At 41.7% G+C, this 22,211-nt stretch overlaps 2 protein-coding genes and 1 gene segment (V, D, J or C); 1 reads left to right on the top strand and 2 right to left on the bottom strand.

The window, feature by feature from the left end:
* The window catches only part of LOC144482794 (uncharacterized), a 442,920-nt gene that overhangs the window by 47,924 nt on the left and 372,785 nt on the right, over positions 1–22,211 (top strand). The gene's annotated exons all lie outside the window — the stretch shown is intronic.
* Positions 1–22,211, bottom strand: part of LOC144482732 (uncharacterized) — a 221,626-nt gene that overhangs the window by 15,332 nt on the left and 184,083 nt on the right. The window lies entirely within an intron of this gene.
* On the bottom strand, positions 1,470–20,883 carry LOC144482809 (Ig heavy chain C region, membrane-bound form-like). The segment is given in 8 exon segments: positions 1,470–1,606; positions 4,802–5,131; positions 5,633–5,941; positions 6,855–7,166; positions 8,126–8,425; positions 19,073–19,114; positions 20,322–20,648; positions 20,769–20,883. Coding segments are annotated over 8 exon segments (1,803 nt in total).

Below are 22,211 nucleotides of genomic sequence, written 5' to 3'. Positions count from 1 at the left end.
GGCCTGGGAACCTTAGTAGTTGCAGAATTAATATCTAAAAGTTCCTGGCGAGGGAACGCATTTTGCAACTTTATGAATGGGGACATTCAATGTTTAGACATAGAATAGATCGTACTGGGACTCAGGATCACGTGTCTATCCAGTTTTGGAAATGAGCCGGTAGGAATGTTCATTTTGACCTCCTCACACAGAGATACCTGCCTCGTGAGTTTTATATTGTCTGTAGTTAACGACAGTATTGGTCATCTCAAATTATCCCACAACACGAGTCATAATTTGGAAATTTGCAATCGATGATGTGCTTATGTGAAATACACCTTATTCTCTTGGTTTCACCCCATGGTTTGCACATCTGTTCTGTATGTGTTCTCTATCTAGCTTGTGGTTTGCCTGCCTGGGAAGTATTTCATCGGACGATATATAGAGAGATACACTCTGTTAACCCACGCTGCAGCTACACTGATAGTGTTTTTAAGGGACAGTGTATAGGAAACTATCTTCTGCCACACACTGTCCTGCATCGGCCTCGAATGAATGAGCCTTTTGCTGTTTAGAATTACCTGAAACTCGTCAGTGACAGACCAGTTTATGCGTGAAATCACCGCGGTTCTCCTCATTATTCATTCATTCTGTATCTGGATTTTATCATAAAAAGGCAGAGATGAAGGTGTATTTACACGGATGGGTCACTGGGTGGCGCAGTGACTCTCACTAAAGGGCATTGAGTTCAACCACATCCCACATATGACTGGGGAAAATCCCTGTCTGGGAAAGAGGGGAAACCGTATAATAGGGAAAATGGGGCGGAGTTGATGTGTTTTGGAGAACGGAATTAAGCCAAGCCAGAGATGGTTAAAATTTCATTCAATATTTATTTTAAAAATTCAGAGAATATTTTACAGCAACATTATTTTTTTAAAGTTAGAAAAGTGAACATAACGATCGAGCTTCACATTGAGAACAGAACAGATGCACGGGGAATCCGTCAGTATCTGTACATCTGTTGCATACACCAGAAAGAGAAAACAGGACCTTACTACAAAGAGGAATTATCAATTGTGAATAAGGAATGAGAAAAGTTTCTTATTTATACATGATCTTTAAACTACGGAGAAACTATGAACCACAATTACATTATAACAAAAAATGCCTCGTACATTTCACACTGAAAACTGAATGAACGTCTATAATTGCCTCAGTTACAGATTCAGAATGATAAACTGAGAGAATTTTACTGATAGAGTCACCGAGAGCAGATATTGTATTTGATCCACACAGAGATCTTGATAATCAGCTGCGGGAAATCTGCAGCTTCCAAAATTCAACCCATCATTTGATCTGTAAAAGAAAGATACAATAATGAAGCAGATGTTGATGATGTGGGACATGAATGTTAGAGTTTTTAATCAGCGAAACATTGAGAATGTTTTCAAATCCATTCTGCCAGTTTGAAATGTGAGTGAATTGAATCATCTCACCTTCACCAGAGTGACGGCAGTGCTGTAGAAAATGCTCAGGAAGAACAGCACGATGAATGTAGAAGCGGTTGTCCAGATGTTGCTGTTATCATCCTCATTGTCGTCAATCCAGACGCGGTCGGTGGAGTCTAGGGGACGGAGACCAGGAACTGAAATTAGATTACTTTATTTATCCAAGTGATCTTATTGTTATTTTTATGTTCCCCGTTCTCCTTTTTAGGCTGTTCATTTAATCTCGAATTCAATTTTCAATGTATAACTACTGTTAAATTCAGGACATTCAGTAACCGATCTCCGTAACTATTTTCACACCTGATCTTTATTGACATTCCTTGGACAGTCCATGTCAGAAAACACTGAAGATGTTTAATTGAGTATCAGTTCATTTTTGAACTATTTGCCACTATCCCTTATTGAACAATGTTATGACTGATATCGTTCACTGATCAATGATTGTTTTCACAGATGGTTACTGATCTATAAACTGTAAATGTTGTTGTTTAAGAGTTGGGATGTAATTTCCGATCTGTGCTTCTTTATGGTGGAAATAGATCATGAGCTTAATTCAGCTTCTCAACGTGTTTGTCTGTTCATTGTACATTTGGATAGTTAATCTGTGGATATGTGCATTAAAAAATCACCTTTAAATGTTACATTCATCATTTGCCTCCCGTTTGTATTTAAGATCTTGCGTTTGTGTGCGTGTGCATTAATCTTTGGCTTTGAGTTAATATGTGTGCAACAGTGTTAATGTACGTGTTCATTTGCCTATGGTTGTTGATTTGTGTAGTTGTGTGTCTGCATCTGTGTGTGTATTTTATTCTTGTGTCATTGTGTATGTATGACTCTATTATTGTATGAAGTCTATGAATATTTATTAATGCCATTCTTAATGGGTGTACATGTGTTTATGCCTATTGCTATGTGTTAATTTCTGTCACTCTAGTAATGTTTGTTTCCCTTTCTGTGTGCGTCTGTTTCTCCGTGTGTCTGTGTGCATGTCTGTTAGCAGGTCAGTATATGTATATACATGTTGATAGTTCTTTATAACGGTGTGTTGATGTATGTTTGTGTTTCGATGTGTAGTAATGTGTGCTATGGTGTTCTGTTCTGTATGAGCATGTTAATGTTTGCGTCTACATGTTTGCGTGTAAATGTTTTGCAGTCTGTTCATCTATATGTAGTCTGCTAATTTGTTTATATATATTTCCATGTGTGTTTGTTAATGTGTATAACATTGTGCGTCTTTATATCTATATTCCTGTCAGCGTGAATGTGTGCTGATATATATATGTACTTATTTGAGTCTATGTATTTGCTTGTGTATTTATGTAGCTCTGCATGCGTGTGTATCTGTCTGTATTGTGTCTCTGCATGTATGTGTTTGTGTTTGGGTCTGTGTACCTACTCACATATGTGTCTGTGTATGTACCTGTGTGGTTTATGTGTATATGTGTACGTTAATACATATTTGATTATCAACATATGTTGTTGTTTTAGTGCCTGTTTGTACAAGCGCGAGTCTATGTATCCGTGTGTGTGTGTGTGTGTGTGTGTGTGTGTGTGTGGAAGGGGGGGGGGGGGAGAGAGAGAGAGAATGTGTGTGTGTGCCTATGTATATTTGTGTACGGATGTATTTATGTATGGGTGTATTTTTGTGTGGGTGTATTTGTGTGTGTATTTTTGTTTGTGCCTGTGTTGTCCATGAGTGCATTTGTGTGCGCATTCTTGTTTCTCTGCATGTGTGTTCGTTTGTGTAAGTATTGCATGTACCTATGGTGTGTGAAAGTGTATCTGTGTGTATGCATGTATCTGTGTGTTTTTGTGCATGTGTATGTGCTGTGTATGTGTGCTTCTGTCTGTATTTGAATGCGCCTGTTCGTATTTCTGTATATGTGCATGCATTTGTGTGTGTATTTACATGTGTCTTTCTGCATTTGTGTGCATTTTGTGAGTATGTGTATTTGTGCATTTGTGTCGATGTGTCTGTGTGTGCGTGTTTGTGTGTGTGTGTGTGTGTGTGTGTGTATATGTACGCCTATGTGTGTATTTATAATTGTGACAGTTTTGTGCGGTATTGTCAGTGTGTGTATTTTTTAACCGTTGCTGCAAGTTTAACCGGCAATCATTAACTGAACGTGATCCAAACAATATGAATAATGGAGCATATTTTCAGTGTTTGATGTAGAAATTTCTTTTATGTGAGTGGCACGGTGATATCAGGAGAGCGAATGAAATAATTCATTGATGCATCTCAGAAACCTCAGTTACAGAACAGTGAAAACCGGGGAGGATTCTATTATTTGTTTAAATTTGTATCATGGGAAATCAATGCCAGCACATGATTAACAGGAACAAGAGTGTTGAAACATTTTTAAACTATGTTGCATAAGTATATATGTATATAAGTATACATTCATATATATATATATAAGTATATATATATATAAGTATATGTGTATTATATACTTCAATGACACTTTGATAATGATACTTCAAAATCTGCAGCAAGTAAACGGAAGCTAATTTGTACTGTTGACAACTGAGTCCTTATAGTAGAGAGCCGTTCCCTTCCAAACACGCTACTTGGGGAGAGGGAGGAGAGTGAGCTCATAATTTCCCTCTCTCTACCTGGTGAAGCAATGTCCCTGATGGTTCTAACCACTGAGGAGGTGGAGGTGAATGGATTAAATAATGCCATTCCTCCTGCTTTCATTGAGGAAGTGGTGGTACATGGGTTAGCTACTGCTCCTCCCCTCTCTTTGTTGGGTGAGTAGGAATCCGATATGTTCACAATTTCACTCTCCCTCTCTCTGATGGGGGGATTGTTGCTCCATGTTTCTGTGTGACCCTCACTCCAGTTCCCAGTGAGTGTGGTGCAGCAGCTTAAATATGACATCAATGCGTAAAGGCATGGACAACGAGAGAAGCAGGAACACCGAGATCTAAATGTTGTGTTTGTTTGTCAGAAATGTTGAAATTGTCTGAGTTTTCCTCAGGGAGGAAAGTCGGTGAAGATATTTTGCAGAATCCTGTAATGAATGCGCTCCACTCTGTCTCTAACACAGGGTGTGTCTGAGCTGGGCGCACTGGTTCAACAAGACTTGGACCTGAGACCTGAAAATATCTGGGTCAAACCAAAGATAGCTAATGGAAGTAAAACTGAAAAACAATCAATTAAGCGTTTGGCTATTTCATTTGTTGTTAGAGGAAAAATATTTTATTATTTTTATTGAAGTTTTTAATGTTCGCGAATGATTCTCATTGACATGAATTAACGGTGTCCATCAGAGCAAGGGAAATGTTCACAAAACTGGGTTTACCGCTGGATTTGTCAACTGTTCTGTTGATGATCTTCAAGGGGATGGCTTCATGTCCCACCACACAGGAGTAAGAAGCGCCGCTGGACCATTCCTCTGCAGCAATGGATAACAGGCTGTACATGAAGAAGGAGCTATTCCCGCTCTCCGCGACCACCTCGGTGTTCTTATAGTTCCCAGGATTCACCGGCTTGTCGTTGACGGTCCACTTGACGAAGATCTCTCGAGGGGAGAAACGTCTCACTAAGCAGCTGAGGGAGACGAATCTCTGAGCGGAGACTTCTTCTGCCGAGGGCAGGAGGACAGAGACGAACGGTTCCCGCGGATTTGGATCTGCAGAAAATGTACAATAAATGTCAATAAACTGGAGAATTCTGGGGATAATGAAACTGCTGGCTAGATATCAGAAAAATGTGCTTCGTTTCGATTTTAAATGTTTCCATTTTTGACTTCCAGCTTGGAGCAGAGGTGAACACAATTATTTTCTCAAATAACTCAGGGGGCTGGACTGGGAAGTTTCAGAAATTTTACAGCACAGAATCAGGCTATTCGGCCCAACTGATCGGCTTTATTTTTGGTTTTCTGGATTTTATGCTCCACATCAGGCTCCTCCCTCGTTATTCGATCTAAACCCAATAACATCGCCTTCAGTTCACTTTTCATTCATCAACACATCAAATTTCCCCGTAAAAATATCTACAACCCCCAGTTTTTAGTTAGTAGAGTTTCCACTCAGGGGACACCATTAATGCACTGAATACTGAATATTGACCAGTACACTGACACTGGAAATAGACACAGTGACACATTTATTGCTTCAATCTCTGAGCTCACCTGTTTCCTTGTGGATGGATTTTCTTAAAGGAGTCGGCAGATCCTGATGGCTCACCACGCAGTCAAACACAGCCGCACTCAGCCAGGCTTGTGTCGAGATGTTTAAGTTGCTGACCACGCTGTCAGGATTCGCTCCTGGCTTTTCGGCAATCTCTGATTTCAAATACTTCCTGTCTCGGATCCAGGACACATTGACTCCATAAGGAGCATTAGAAATGATGCAGGTTAAGGTCACGGTCGCCTCCAGTAAGACCTGTTCTATTGGTGGTGGCTGTATCGTCACTGTGGTATCAGGGCACTGGGGAGGATCTGTGAATGAAAAATGAAAATCAACCCTATTTCCCTCTTCAAAAGCAGGACAGCAGTCTTCAGCCTGAAGGAGACGAAGTTGCCTTCGATATATCAACCTCTATCACCTTTCAACCTCTATGGAGGATGGAAAACCAGCCTGCTCTGTGAAATTATTCTCTTTTTGTTCAAGTATTTTAGCAGCGGTATCATTCTCATGAATCAACATTGCAGTATTCCCCAACAAATATACCATTCCTGAACTCAGGAACCAAGTACTGGCAGTTAGTTTATAAGTAGGGTGGATGCACTTCCCAATATTTTACCCCTATGCTGTGACCTGTGAAACAGTCCGACACCGACTGTCTCTCCAAATCTTTCCAGCTGTCTCAGGAAAAAGCTGACATCAAGACCAGCTCGCTTACTCTGTTACTTCAAAATGGAAGGGAACACTATTTCAAGGGGAGGCAGTGGCATGGTGGTGTTACCAATTGTCTTGTAACCCAGGGCACGACTCTGGGGACACAGATTCGAATCTCACCACTGCAGATGGTGAAATTTGAATTTAGTAAAAATCTATCATTAAAAGTCAAATGATCATCATGAAGCCGTTGTTGTAAAAACCCACCTGGTTCACGAATGCCGTTTAGAAAAGTAAATCTGTTGTCTTTATCTGGCCTGGCATGCATGTGACTCCAGATCCACAGTAACGTGGTTGACACTTAAGTGGCCTCCGGGATGGGCCACAAATGCACATCTCATGAAGGAATAACAAAAATTGATGTTGTGATGAAGTTCTGAATGGGGCACTGTCCCAATGCAGCAAACTACATGACAATAACTTAGAAGTTGTTCTATGCTTTGTATTAACTTTAATAGATCCCTAATTTCGATTAACAGCGGAATAATTTTTTTCTCGGTTTGAGTCTCTTACCCAGAGATCCGCTGATGTTCTGACTCTGAGTGAATCCTTGATGAGTGACCTGGCAGGTGTAGACCGCTTTGCTGAACCATTCCTGAGCGGAGACTGTCAACCGACTGCTGGCCGAGAAGTTCCCATTCACTTCACAGGCGGGAGAGGTGACAATTCCTGAATTCATGGGTTGCCCATTCTTCAGCCACTCCACCGTCATTGACTTTGGCTGGAAATCAATGATTGAACAGACGATGGTTGCAAATTTTCTGCTGGTGATTTCTTCACTGGAACTCACGGTGAGGATAACGGTTGGGGTGATAACGATTGGGCCTTCAACAAACAAATGTTCAGATGTTACTTGAAGATTCAATTGACATCAATTAAAATTAGTTCTTTTATTTTAGCACGATAGCTGCCGATTTGAGAATTATATCCATGGTTTGGTTGAATTGGCAGAGAAATTCAACCGTCAAAAGTGCCACACAATGCATTTGGGAAGGGAAAACAAAGCAAGGAAATAAACTGGAATGTTAAGAGGGATTGAGGAAATGCAAGACCTTAGAGTGCACGTCCACAGGTCCTTGTAGATGGTAGGGCAGCTGGAAAAGTTGATCAAGAAAGCATATCAGATTAGTTTCTCTATTATGTGAGATATTGAATGCAAAAACAGTGATGCAATGATGGAGCTGTATAAAACCTAGTTAGGCCACGTTTGGAGTTTGCTGTACAGTTCTGGTCACCACATTGCAGGAATAACGTAATGACTCTGGAGAGAGATGAGGTTTACAAGAATGTTGCCAGGGCCTGAAAATTGCAGCCATGAGGAGAGATTGGATAGGCAGGGTTTGTTCTCTTTAGGAAAAGAGGAGGCTGAGGCGTGACATAATTGTGGTTCACAAAAAAATAAGGGACGTAGGCAAAAATAATTCATTCCCCAAGTGGAGGGCTCAATTACCAGGGAGCATGGTCATTTAAAAGGTATCTGGGTCTGCATCTCAAGTGCTTTAACCTGCAATGCTACGGAGCAAGGGCTGGAAAATAGACTTAACTTGTCTGGCTAGTTTATTTGTTCTCCCTTTTGGCCAGCACAGACATGATGGGCTAAATGACCTCATTCTGCACAGTATCATTTCTGTTGTTCTTTGATTCTGAGCAACTTTTCAGTCAGGAGACACTTACCTGGATTTTGCATAATTCAATTTTTCAGAATGCTACAGATCAGTTATAACTAAGGCCTTATACAGTTCAATCAGAGCGCCCCTGTCTTGCCCAGGTTCCACAACACTTACATTGCATTCCAGTGCTCTTGACTGAGCCGCTGTGTCGAACCTCACAGTCGATTTTGCTGCACTTTCCCTTTGACTGGATGACGGTTAACTGGCTGCTCAGGGTATAGGTTCCCTTCGTGTTTCTCACTGATGGGTAAGTCTTAAATCCAGTGGTGATCAGCTGTCCATTTTTCTTCCAGGTGAGACTGGTGATTTCTGGGGAGTAGTCCATCGCCAGACAGCCATAGGTGACGGAGCCGCCGGTGTTGTGTTGCTGACAGGAGGAGATCAGGCTGTAGAGAGTGGGCGGAGACGGTGTCGCTGGGAAAGAATAGTCGATTAAACAAGTTAGACTCTTATCTGCGTTTATTAATTTGTCAAACATATTTATACAAGTAAGTTTCGATATTAGGGATAGCTCTTGGGGCTAAAGGGATGAATGGATATGGGTAGTAGACGGGGTCAGGATATTGATGAGCTGTGATCAAAGTGAATGGTAGAGCAGGGTCAAAGGGCCGAATGGCCTACTCCTGCTTCTATTTTCTATGTTTCTACATCACGATTTGTCTCGAATTATGAACTTAACTTAATATTTCCCGATTAAGACCTACATACACCTTTCAGATTCTGTTACTCCTATCATTTGAGAATCGCCATCTTTGTAGAAACTCACATCACTGTCTCGACCTCTATCAGGTTGGAAAGACAAAAACATTTTGATGTCATTGTAATGACATACCATTCATTAGATTAACAGAGAAGTGTAAAGAGTTTCTCCATTACTTCAGGCACGAGCTATTTCTCAAACAACAGCACTTTGTGATGAAGAAGTTGTCTCTTCATTCATATCAGCCACTCACCTGATGAAAGAGCTCCAAAAGCTCACGATTCCAAATAAGCCTGTTGTACTTTAACCTGGTGTTGTGAGACTCCTTACTGTGCCCACCCCAACCTAGCGTCGGCATATCCACATTGTAGTTTTGGCTATTGCCTGTGTTCAAACTAACTGATGCCCCTTCCTCTCTCCAACTCACTGCCCCTCACTCCACAAAACGAAGATTAGTGACTTTGCTTCAAAACTACCTTCGGAATGAATACTTACTGAATGACCAGGAAACTCTCAATGTGATTACAAATTCAAATAATTGCAACATTGACTAATTGAAGGGTCAGACATTAATAGCAAGAGTTGGCCATTCGGGCCCTGAAGTCTCCTCCATTATTCACTGAGATTACAGATGATCTGGTTGTGGTGCTAGGTCTATTTTGCACATCCTCACTCCGCCCGTCGATCACCCACTCTCTGCCCATTTTCCCCGACTCTCTGCGCTTTCCCCTGGCTCTCTGCTATTCCCTGTGGCTCTTTTCCCCTTTCACCCGGCTCTCCGCACTTCCACCTGGCTCTCTACACTTCCCTCCAGCTCTGTCCCCTCTCCCCCGGCTCCCTGCCCTTTCCCTCAGCTCCCTACCCTTTCCCCCGGCTCTTTGCCCGGTGTCCCTGCTCCCTATCCACTTTCCCCTTTCCCCTGGCTCTCTGCCCTTTCCCCCTGACTCTCTGCCTTTCCCCTTGACTCTCTGCCCTTTCCTCTGGGCTCTCTTGTCCTTTTCCTCGGCTCTCTGTCCTTTCCCCGGCCTCCCTGCCCTTTATCCTGGCTCTCTCCTCTTTCCCTGGTCTCTCTGTCCTTTCTCCTGGTTCTCTGCCCTTTCACCTGGCTCCCTGCCCTTTCTATTAGCTCTCTGCCCTTTCTTCTGGCTCTCTGCGCTTTCTCCTGACTCTCTGCCCTTTCCCGGCTCTCAGCCCTGTTGCCCGGCTGTGGGCCCATTCCCCAGGCTCTCTGCCCTTCCCCCCCGGCTCTCTGCCCTTTACCACGCCTCCTGTTCTCCACGGCTCTTTGCCATTGTCCTTGGCCCTGAGCCCCCAGGGATTCCCCCCAGCTCTCCACATTCGCAGGGCAGCTCCCACATTTGAACACCAAACTAACTGCCGCTTGAGATCTTTCTTCTCTCTCGTTGCAGACCTCCACACACAGGTTTAGCGAGTGTGAGTGAGAGAATGTGAGTGCGTGAGGGTGAGCGATTGAAGGAGTGAGAGTGGATGAGTGATGGTGTGTGAGTGACGGAAGGTGGGTAAGTGAGGGTGAGTGAGTGAAGTTCTTTCAGTGAGGATGAGTGATTGAGGGTGAGTGAGTGAGTGTCGGTAAGAGAGAATGAATGAGGGTGAGTGAGTGAGGATGCGTGAAGGTTAGTGAAGGTGGGTGAGTGAGAGCGAGTGAATGAGGGTGAGGAGTGAATGTGACTTAGTAAGTGAGGGTGAGAGAATGAGTGAGTCAGGGTGTGTTATTGAGGGTGGTGTGTGAGAGTGTGTGAGGGAGAATGAATGCAGATGTGTGGATGAGTGAAGGTGAGTGAGTAAAGGTGTTTGACTGAGGATGAGTGATTGAGGATCTGTGAGTTAGGGTGGGTGAACGTGAGTGATGGTGAATATGTGAGGGTGTGTGAGTGAATGTAGGTGCGTGAGTCTCAGTGAGTTTGAATGGGTCAGGTGGCGTACGTGAGAGGGAGAGGGTAATTGAGCTTGAGTGTGTGGGGGTGCGTCTGGGTGAGTGAGGGTGGGTAAGTGGGGAGAGTGAGTGAGGGTGAGTGAGAGTGATTGAGACTGGATGAGTGAGGGAGGGTAAGTGCGGCGAGTGAGTGAGAGTGATTGAGACTGGATGAGTGAAGGTGGGTAAGTGGGGTGAGTGAGGGTGAGTGAGAGTGAGTGAGACTGGATAAGTGAGGGTGGATAAGTGGACTGAGTGAGTGAGAGTGAGTGAGACTGGGTGAGTGAGGATGGGTTAGTGGGATGAGTGAACGAAGGTGACTATGAGTGTTGGTGAGTGACTGAGGCTCTGAGTGAGTGACTGAGGGTTAGTGAGTGAGGTTGAGTGAGTGATAGCGTGAGTGTGGGTGACTGAGTGACAGTGAGTGAATGAGGGTGTGTGAGGGCGAGTGAGTGTGAGTGAGTGAGTGCTGGTGAGTGAATGAGGGTGTGAATGTGAGTGAATGAGGGTGAGTGAGTGAGGATGGGTGAGAGTGAGAGAGCGAATGTGTGTGAGTGATTTTGAGTGAGTGAGGGTGTGAGGGTGAGTGACTCAGGGTGAATGAGGATCAGTGAGTTTCTGAGGTTGAGTGCGTGAAATTGAGTGTGTGAAGTTGAGTGTATGAGATTGAGTGTGTGAAATTGAGTGTGTGAGGGTGGATGAGTGAGCAAAGGTGAGTGAGTTGGGATGAGTGAGTTGGGATGAGTGAGTTGGGATTTGTGAGTGGGGATGAATGAGTGAGAGTGTGTCAGCGAGGGAAGGTGGGTAAGTGAGGGTGAGTGAGTCAAGTTCTTTGAGTGAGGATGAGAGATTGAGGGTGAGTGAGGAAGTGTGGGTGAGGGTGAGAGAGTCAGTGGGCCACCTCCACCTCTTCCTCTCCATCGATCTTTTCCCGATTCTCCACATTGATCAGCTTTCAGTAACAGGGATGTGTAAATCACCGGGCAGCTGCTTTAATGTCGGTGTCTTTCTTTAAGAAACACGTACCAGTGAACAAATAGTCAGACTGAGGGAGCTGCAGGGAAGCTGACAGCAAAACTAGGATGGGTCGCACAGGAATCAAACACCAAGTTTACACCAGTATTGGGGAGCCAGGCGGCCTTGGTCTCAGCCAATTCCCTTCTTATTTTTTGGGTGTTTTTGTCCGGTGTAGCACATGGAAATTCCTACTTCTGACCTCATGTTGGAGGGAATGTCACTGTTGAAGCAGTCGAAGATTGTTAGTCCCAGAACACTCCCCTGCCGAAATCCTGCAGTGAAATCTGAACCTAGATGTTTGACCTCCAACCACCAATACCGTGTTGCTTTGTGCAAAGTATGACTCCAAACAGAGAAGAATTTCCCGCCGATTCTTATTGACTAGTTTTACTCGGGCCCTTTGATCCCACCCTCATTCAAATGCCACCGGGGTCGGGGGGGGGGGGGGGGGGGGGGGTGGGGGGGGGGGGTCGGGACGGGGGGGGGGCGGTGGCGGTGACACAGTGATTAGCGCTGCTGCCTCAGAGTTGGATTCCCGACTTGGGTCACTGTCTGTGTGGAGTTTGCAAGTTCCCCCCGTGTCTGTTTGGGTTTCCTTCGGGTGCTCCTGTTTCCTCCCACAGTCCAAAGATGTGTGGGTTCGGTGGATTGGCCGTGCTAAATTGCCCCTTAGTGTCAGGGGGACTAGTTAGGGTAGATACATGTGGTTATGCGGATAGGGCTTTGGTGGGATTGCTATTGGTGCAGACTCGATGGGCTGAATGGCCTCCTTCTGCACTGTAGCATCCTATGATTCTACTCTATGGTGTCAAGGACAGACACTCTGACGTATGTGAGATCGAAAGTGTGTGTGTGAGAGAGAGAGAGAGAGTGTGTGTGTCTGTGTGTGTGTGTGTGTGTGAGAGAGAGAGCGATAGGGAGAGAGAGAGATAGAGGGAGAGAGAGAGATAGAGAGAGAGAGAGAGAGAATGTGTGTGTGAGGATGCCTGTGTATGATAGAATGCATTTGCACGTGGGTGAGACAGTGGGCTGTGCGTGCAAGAGGAGAGAGTGTGCGTGAGAGAAAGGATGTGTGAGATAATGTGTGTGTGTGAGACAGAATGTGTGTTTGAAGAGTTATTCTTTGTGTGTGACAGTGTGTCTCTTCTTGAAAATGTATGTGTGTGGAGGGGCGGGGAGAGTGTGTGTGGGGAGTCTGTGTGAAAGAGTACTTCTGTGTGTGAGTGTGTGTATGTTGATGTGAAAGGGAGTGTGTCTATTTGAGATACACGATGTCTGTGAAAGAGAGTGTGTGTGCTTGAGGGAGGGTGTGTGTGTGGGAGAGTGTTGTGTTCATGTGAAAGACAGTGTGTGTGAGAGGGAGTGCCTATTGGAAAGCAAAATAATATGTTCATCAGTGTGTGAAACTGTGCATGGGATGGCGTGTGAGTGAGAAAGATGTGTACAATGTGTGTGGGAGATAGAAGCAATGTGGGGTGTTTGAGTGTATGTGTGTGTGTGTGTGGAGGGGCGGGGAGAGTGTGTGTGAGCGAGAAAAAGTGTGAAACTTAGACAGAATGGATGCGTGAGTGTGTGTGAGTGAACTGACTGTTGAGAGAACATGTGTCTGTGATAGGTGGAGTGTTTAAAGAGAGATACATTGTACATACATGTGTGTTCGTATGTAAGAGAAGTAGAGACTGTGTGAGAGATTGTGTGCGTGTGAAAGAGAGGGTGTTTGTGAGAGACAGTGTTTGAGAGCAAGATTGTGCGTGTGTGAGACAATGTGTAAGGGACTGAGCGTGTGAAAGAGAGAGAAATATGTGCCTGTGTGAGAGTATACATGTGCAAGTGTCCGTATGAGAGAGAGAGAGCATGGGAATGTGTGTGAGACGAAGTGAGAGTGTACGGAAGAGGGAATGTGAGAGGGATAGTGCATGTGTGTGTGTGAGAGAGAGAATGTGTGCGCGAGACTGTGCTTATGGGAGAGACTGTGTCTGTGTGTAAGAGTGTGTGTTAGAGTGTGTGCATGTTCTATGTTTGTGAGAGAGTGATTGTGAGAGAGCCAGTGTGTGAGAGCAAGAATGCAGAGGTGTGAGATAGTGTGCGCAAGAGAAATAGAAATATATGCGTGTGTGTGTGTGTGAGAGAGGAAGAGATGCGTGTGCAAGAGGAATTGTGAGAGAGCGTGTGGAGAAATGTGAGACAGCTTGAGCGTGTGTGACAGAGAGTGGAAGAGAGAGAGTCCATGTGAGAGTGCGTGCGCGAGAGTATGAGACTGTGCTTATGTGAGAGTGTGTGTCTGTGTGTAAGAGAGAATGGGTGGGTGTGTGGGGATGTGAGCGCTTTTGTGTATGGGGATGTGAGAGATTGATGGAGAGAGCGAGACGATGTATGTATTTGTATTGAGAGAGTGTATGTGTAACGTGAGAGAGAGAATGTGTATGGGTGTGTAAGAGAGACCGTATGAGAGAGAAAGTAAGTGTGAGTATGTATGTTTGTGTGTGTGCATGTGTGAGAGAATATGAGAGTATTTATGTGTGTGAGAGTGTGTGATGTGTATAAGTCTCTATTTGGCTGATTCAGTCTGGAAAACACACTCACTCCACACATACTCACCCATTCACACAGTAAGTGGGAGTGACAAGTGAGCACAATACGGAGCGCGGGCCAAGGGTTGGAAAAACATTTAAATCTTTCGCAATCAGTCGCAATTGAATAATTCACCCTACTCAATGAGGGAAACCTGTAAAAACTCAAGAAATTTGACACAATCCAGGGCAAAGCCACCCACAAGATTATCCGCCCCCTCATTCACCCTATTCTCTCTCTCCATCACTAACAAGCAGTGACAGCAGTGTGTGTTATATACAAGATGCACTGCAGCAACTCACCAAGGCTCCATAGTAAACACTGTCCAAACCCGTTGCCTTTATATCCTAACAGGATAAGGGCAGCAGCCACATATGAAGACTACCACCTGCAAGCTCCCCTCCAAGACACACACCATCCTGACTTGAAACAATACCTCAGTTCCTTCTGGGTCAAAATCCTGGAACTTCCACCTAACAGCACGGCGGATGCCTGCAGCATATGGATTGCAGTTATTCAAGGATGCTTCATATCAACACTTTCTCAAGGAACAATTATTGATGATTAAAACTTCTGGCCGAGCAAATGACTCTAAAATGGGTTTAGAAGATTAAAAATAAGATGCAAATGAATTTGACCCTTCAACTGTCATACCAAACAGGTCATGGACTGCTTTACTACGGAGCATAATATAGTAAATCTCACTTTGCATTTGCTCATCGAACATTCCCAAGGCCGGTACATCACTGGTTAAAAATCATCCAAATCTCCCTCTACAATCTGACGTTTCTGCTCTCTCTGATGGTCACAATATGCTTTAGGGATCTCATTTCTGAGACGCCGAGACAAACATCAAGTCAAACTGTCACATTTCTCACAGATACAAGTTTATTGAAGAAATAAATCAAATTTCACTCCCTGAAATACAGCAGAAGGAACCAGAAGTTTTACAACCAGTCAGGCAGATTCCTGGTCCCAACACAGTGACCACGCGCGCAGAAACAGAACAGACACAAACGGTGCAACAATCGATTTCCCAGCAGGTAGGTATGATCAATCTGTCAATTTAATTCAAACTGTTTGATTCTAATTGATCAATGATCAATTTACAACAGAAAATCAATAACCTCTTTTAAATAAAACTGATATTCATTTCAAAACTCCTGTCGATTTTTAATTATGTCTCTCTGCCTGTCTCACTTCTCGAAAACTATGTAAAAATGTAATTTCGCTGAAAATTAGGAATCAAAAATAACAGATTCAGGACAGTTCAATGTCCCCGACAGAGATACAGTGACACAGTAAGGATTAAATAAACCAAGAAACATTTACATTGAAAATTATTACCTGATTCGATCTAATTTCTTAATTAAATGTAATCAACAAAATATTCGAGGTAAAACACCTTATCGAGCTAAGCAGAGCTGATAAAAGAAAGGTTTTGTTTCTGAATTCATTTTCGATACAATTAAACATTCTCTGAAACGGATGATACTTTGCACGCCCGTGCATTATTCAAGGTATTTTGTTTTGAATTAATTAGCACCAATATTATATTTTGTTTTGTTAATTGCCGGTTACTTTTCCTGTTAGCTGATTTGTACTCCCTAATAAAATCAGTTTTCAATCATTCAAAACTTTCCCTGCCTCGAACATTGTGAAGTAATTAGGTTCCAATTAAATATTAAACAATAAACTTCAAATTACTGAATGGAAAGATTCAGACATCTGTAATTCATTTGCTTCAATCGAATAACATTGTCATGTTTTTTCATTTCCACTTTTACTCCAAATGCCTTATTATAACCTGCAAACGTGTTAAGAATGCATGTTTCTGAATTTGTATACACTGTAACGGCCTGGCAGTTTGAGGTCAATGAAGCTGCTTCCTAGATTTAATAATTTGGACCATCCATATAATTTAATTACTGAACATATTGTTTAAATTAAGAAGTTCTGAATTAAACAATGAAAAACACAATGAGGACAATTGATTCAAATCCTCTGCAACACTGAAACATGATGCACAAAATAAGTCGAGACTTTTTCTTCAGTATAATATTTAATACTAATTAAACATAATGCTCAAATAGAATCAATTCTTCTATTCTGTCATTTATTCATCTAATAATTCTATTCTATGTTCAGCAGTAATGGGAGACAGGATGTTATTATTAAATGCAGAGCAAATATTACTAATATAAAAATATTATAATATTACAAAAAATTAATTATTTGAATTTCAAGTATTAAATTGTAAATCTCTAGCCAGTTTCTGTTGACACCTTACGACAATTCAAACACCATTATATGAACAATTGTTTAGTGTTAGCGAATTCCACCTGTCAGAAAACTGTGTTCACTCTGTCACATTTATTCAAACTGTGGGATTCTAATTGATCAATTTTCAAACTACAACAACAAAAATCAATAACTTCTTTTAAATTAAACTGATATTCATTTCAAAATTCCCTTCGACTTTTAACTATTTCTCCCTGTCTATCTCAAATCTCGAAAACTAGGCAAAAAATATTTTTTTTTCTGAAAATGAACACATCAGATATAACAGATCCAGTGTAGTGTAATGTCCCTAACAGAGATACAGTGACGCAGTAAGAATTGTAATTCATGATTTACTTTAATCTGCAAGCATCAGTTAACATGAATAAAATGCTCAAATATATATTTGTTTTATTTTTTCCGATACCAGTTTGTTTTATCCTGACAAGGATGTTTAAACGCAGTTTGTTTTTTTCATTTAGCTGGAAAAAGTGCAACCGTTCAGGATCACCGAGTTGAAACAATACAGAAACAATTGAGAAACACCAAACCATTTCACAAATTTTGAGATGAGATTAGTGATTAATTACCTCTGCATCCAACTACAAATTACTTGGAAGGAATGCTGCGCCTGCACAGAAACAATGTAATAATCGGGCACAAAAATTTCCAAATAGCGTTTTATTGCCAATTATTCTCCAAAACTCATATTTAAGTGAATGCGAACTTCATCGGGGATATAACAATTAATGCAAAGTATCTTGTTGAACTGAGCGCTGCTGTGGAAACAGCATGTTATCATTGAAATTGTTTCTGGAATTATCACAAAATATTTCCAGCCGAGAAACCTTTTTGGTCATGTTAATTGTATGCAAAGCACAGCAGAACTATTAAAGCCGATTAATGCGAAATGATATTAATAGAAAATAATCTTTTGTGAATATGTAGTTATGTTACCGATTAATAACAGTTTGATTTATATTAATTTTACTATCAAACTTGTTAATGAGAAGTTTGTTTTTGCAGCAACTACTTAGTGTCCGATTGAGCGTTGTAAGACATGATTTATTTTAATTTCTAAGAGTTAGTTAAAATTTATAAAAATGCTGTAATACCTTTATTTTATTTCTTTCACAACCTGCTTATTTTCTCCCTACAAGGATTTTCAAACTCATAGATTATTTGCATTTAACCAGAAAACGTGTAACCGCTCAGTGCCACCGAGTTTAAACAATGCAGAAACACCAAAACATTTCACACATTTTAAACATTCTTAGTGACCCAACAACAGAACCTCCTCAACAGAAACACACCAAAACACATCAATGAGGGAATGAATCCGTTTCACGGGGACGCAACTCAATTATCCATTCAACAAAATCAAAAATATGATTGCAAGGAAATCTCAATATTCAATCCGGCAAACCAGCTCGTCACCAAGTATATGAATGATTGAACTAAACAGAAATTTGGAATAAGAGCAATAGCATTGCGAGGAGGTGGAATATGTCCAACAAATTAATATTGAAATTTTACCACATTCTATTCATATTGGGTCATATTTCAAACAGATTTCAAACATATTAAAATATTAGGTGGGTAAAAGCTGCAGCCGTCAGATGCCACCGAGGTTAAACATGGCATGTATCCCAAATTATGAATGCAGTGGCAAACTATGTTTTGGACGAGTGGCATAAACCGTGGTTTGGTTTAACCTGCAATTATCAGCTACGATTTAAAAAAATACAAATACAATAAAGCCTGCCTGATTTCTGTCTGCAGGCACGCGTCAAGTAGTTTAAAACCCGCAGACTGTTTGTATTCAATCACAAAGTGTGCAACAGCTCAGTGTCACGGGGTGTAAACAATGCAGAATCTCCGAACCATTTCACAAATTTTACTGATTCAAAGTCACCCAGACAGACAACCTCCTCACCAGAAACACGCAGCACTGAGGGACTGAACCCCGGCTCATGCAGAAGCAGCTCAATTCTACAAACAGTTGCAACAGAAACAAATTTCACATTGGCAGAAAATCTCAATTTAAAATCCAGCCAATCTGACCATCACCAAAGCAACTAATAATTAAAATAAGCACAACAATGAGATAACAAAACCAGATTGTGATTAAGCGGAACATGTTCGCAACATTAAAGTAGAAACTTTAACACATTTTGTTAATATTGGGTTAGATTTCAAACACTTGTGCAGTGGATGGTGCAACTCGCAGCCACTAGATGTCACCGAGATTAAACATTGAAGAAACGCCGAACTGCTTAACAAAAGGAAGGCATTTAAAGTAACCCAGCCACACAATGTCCTCAGCAGATACACACCAAATCACAACAAGAGACTGAATCACTCAGTATCACCTTTTGTCAATTAACAGTAGAATTCTATAACCCCCATTTTAAGCAGGATCACATGAAACATTGTAAAGATTTTCAGCACAGAATCCACCAAACCACATTACATTGAACGAATGAATTAATAAAATCGAGAAAAAGTATAAAACAAAAACTCAAATAAAACACTGACTAAATAAATGCATGGTTCTTACCTGCAGTCACCGTCACCATGGTCCCTTGTCCCCAGTAGTCCATGGCGTCACAGTGTCACGTTCTCTCGGCTGGGTCATACAATAACCATCTCTGCACAAAATAGACAGAAATCCATCAGTATTTTAAAAATTCACAAGCCAGAGGGAAAGCAAATCACTGCATGTTCATGAAATTATTATTGTACTGGTGGATACCGTTCGCTCTACATAAATAGCCTTAATGTTTTATATTTCATAGAGGATCACATGATCAAGTTATTGAAAACACCAACTGATAATCAAATAGTTATCATAAATTTCCCATATTAATTCTCGCTATTTGTGTAGTGCTGGGACATAAATAATACAGCACTGTAAATAATGCTGGATTGGAAAACAGAGCACTGCCCCAGTCTCGGTCAATTAATGCTGAGGGGTTTTTGTATTGACAGTAACTGCTGTGCCACCCCAGTTATCACAGTGAGACACAGCATGACAAATACTGTGCCCGACTGCTAACTGTTTAATTTCACTGCTGTCTCAAAAATCTGATTCTGCCTCATCCACGAGCGAGTGACTGAGATATTTCAGCTTGTCCTGGTCATTGTATTTATAAAGGGGATCGGAATGCTTTTAAACTCTCTGTGTAGATTTAGCAGATCGGTAAATATAGATTTTACGGGAAGATTTTTATACCTTTTCACAAACTAATATTACTTCCACACATTATTTCACTGAAGCCTCGTTTACTTTGAAAATCCTGCTGTGGTGCTGATCACCAATTTGAGCAATCTCTTTCCATGAGGTTTTTGCATGAGGATGTCGCTGTGCTCAGCACTGTGACCCACTGCTGTATCACAGTGACAGACACTCGCACAAAAACTGCACTTACTTTCTGTTCAGTACTGCCGCTCAATATTCACTTCAAATAGACCATTATTTGTGATGTAAATTACACTTCATGCAACAGTTTACAAAACACAATCTAGAAACATCTCCTCCAAGTATCAGAAATATTAAAACGAGCATTATATCCAGGTGTGTAATTGCTGAAACTGTTAACAGTAAATATAAACAGAGTGAAAAGCTCAGCCCACTATGTCTGTGTGTTTTCTTGGTTTAATGTTTAATTTTCACGAAGTTGGGTTTGTCAGAAGCAGTTTGTGTTTTGCTTCTGATCACTGTTAGTATTATATTTAAATCAGATACTGACCTTTAGGTTATGATGAAAGTTGCTGAATTCCCTCTCGAGCTGTTCTTGTTCGGGTCCATCCCTGGTTCCTCTCGCTGTGGTCTCTTGCACAGTAATAGATGGCGGTGTCTTCGGTCTTCAGCCTCGTCATCTCCAAAGAGAAGATTTTGGTTGAAGTGTCTTTCGACGCACTAAATCGATCCTTAATTGCTGGGGCGTAGCTGTTGCTGGATGAAGTATAGTAGTAAACCAGCCACTCCAACCCCTGTCCTGGAACCTGTCGGATCCAGTACATGCCATAGCTGCTAAGATCGAAGCCGCTGGTTTTACAGGTCAGTGTCAGGGAGCCTCCGGGACGCCCGGTCTCTGCCTCTGGCTGAGTCAACACAACCTCCGACTGGACACCTGTAAAAATAGATCAAAAAACCCGAGGATTAATCCTGGTGTAATGGAATATTACAGAGATGGACTAAAACTGAGACAGTAACTGTGGGAGACTTAGGCAATGAAAAAAAAACTACTCACCGGATAAGAAAGTCAGCAACAAACTGAGAGAAATCGCCGACCTCATCCTTCTGGTGATTTGGGGGAAATGGTTGTGTCAGGAACTCAATGAACAAACCACCTCCCGGACTGTTGGATTCCGGTCCCAGTGAGCGTCATTTAAATACCCGGCAGAAGGGGGCGGCTTTCCAGGCGCCGCCTGTTGATTCCCTGCTGGAGGCGGTAACTGGATCCAGGTCCCACCTTCCACACCCCCAACAGAATGGACTTCCAGATTTACAATAGGTTAATATTAAAATGGACATTTTATCTGTGTCGGGATATTTGTTTGGCTGAATATGTCCATTGTATTGTCTCCATTATTTCTGATGCTGATATTGCAGTTCATCATTTCTTTATTTAAAATAACTAATTCCATTGTAAATATGGTGATTTTATTACCACGCACCCAAGAAGAGCACAAATCTAAAAATGATGAAATAACATTTTTGGAAAATAAAGAGACCGTCAGTCTAGGTGTCAACAATTCCGGGTCTCTGTCACATTACAATAATAAAGCATCATTTATCAGAATAATTTTTACCGATTTCTGTAACTAAATGAGGGGGTATGAACAAAGTGATTGCATTTACAGTGCGGATGGCTATCACTGTACAATTTGGGTTTGGAGATGAGAAGAAACTCTCACACAATACAATGTTTCTCCTTATATTTGTCAAACTACCCCAATCTCGAAGACAGCCCTTTGAAAATAATAAGAATCCTGCCCTCCTGATAATTAAATAGTGAGTTGAGAGAGAAACATAAAATTAACATCGACTTTTGACAGATAAGTTAATGAATGGACACGAAGATCATTAAAGTTCTCCTTCAGCAGCCAAATCATTGCAGGTCACTCTATCGGCCACCAGCTGTCTAACATTCGCTGGTATTGCGAACACAAGATATCAGGGCTTTGCGGCACATTGCACAATATCACAAGAATAAATGTTTTATCTTCCATTGAATCAGGTTATGAACTGATAATTTCTCCACTTATTGGCAGCTATGATTGGAACTCTTCAATAACAGGAATCAGATTATACTGTACAATAGAATAGGGTGTTAATCAGGTACAAGAGACGCTGCTGTTTAAATGCGATACAGAACGTTCAGAATATTCCAGGAATTCCCGCTGTTCATGTCAGTTTTATGATGTTCCCTTAATATTATTTCGATGCATTTTATGCCATTACACTGATTTCAATTGACTGGGGAATTGGGACCATCAACATCTCTCTCTCGCATTTCATGAAGTGGTTAATAAACTGACTTTAATTATTGGAATGGCATTTACTTGGAAGTTATACAAATGAAAAAGCATCTGGTCACTTTATTGTTTTGCGATACTATTTACTCACATAATGAACAGGACATTGAATGAAAATATTTGATTAGAATGATTACGATTTAAAATGTGTCTTT

The sequence above is a fragment of the Mustelus asterias genome, unplaced genomic scaffold (genome assembly GCF_964213995.1).
Source record: "Mustelus asterias unplaced genomic scaffold, sMusAst1.hap1.1 HAP1_SCAFFOLD_42, whole genome shotgun sequence".
NCBI classification, from domain to species: domain Eukaryota; kingdom Metazoa; phylum Chordata; class Chondrichthyes; order Carcharhiniformes; family Triakidae; genus Mustelus; species Mustelus asterias.
Note: the sequence above shows the minus strand (reverse complement) of the source record. Positions and strands in the feature narration are given on the sequence as shown.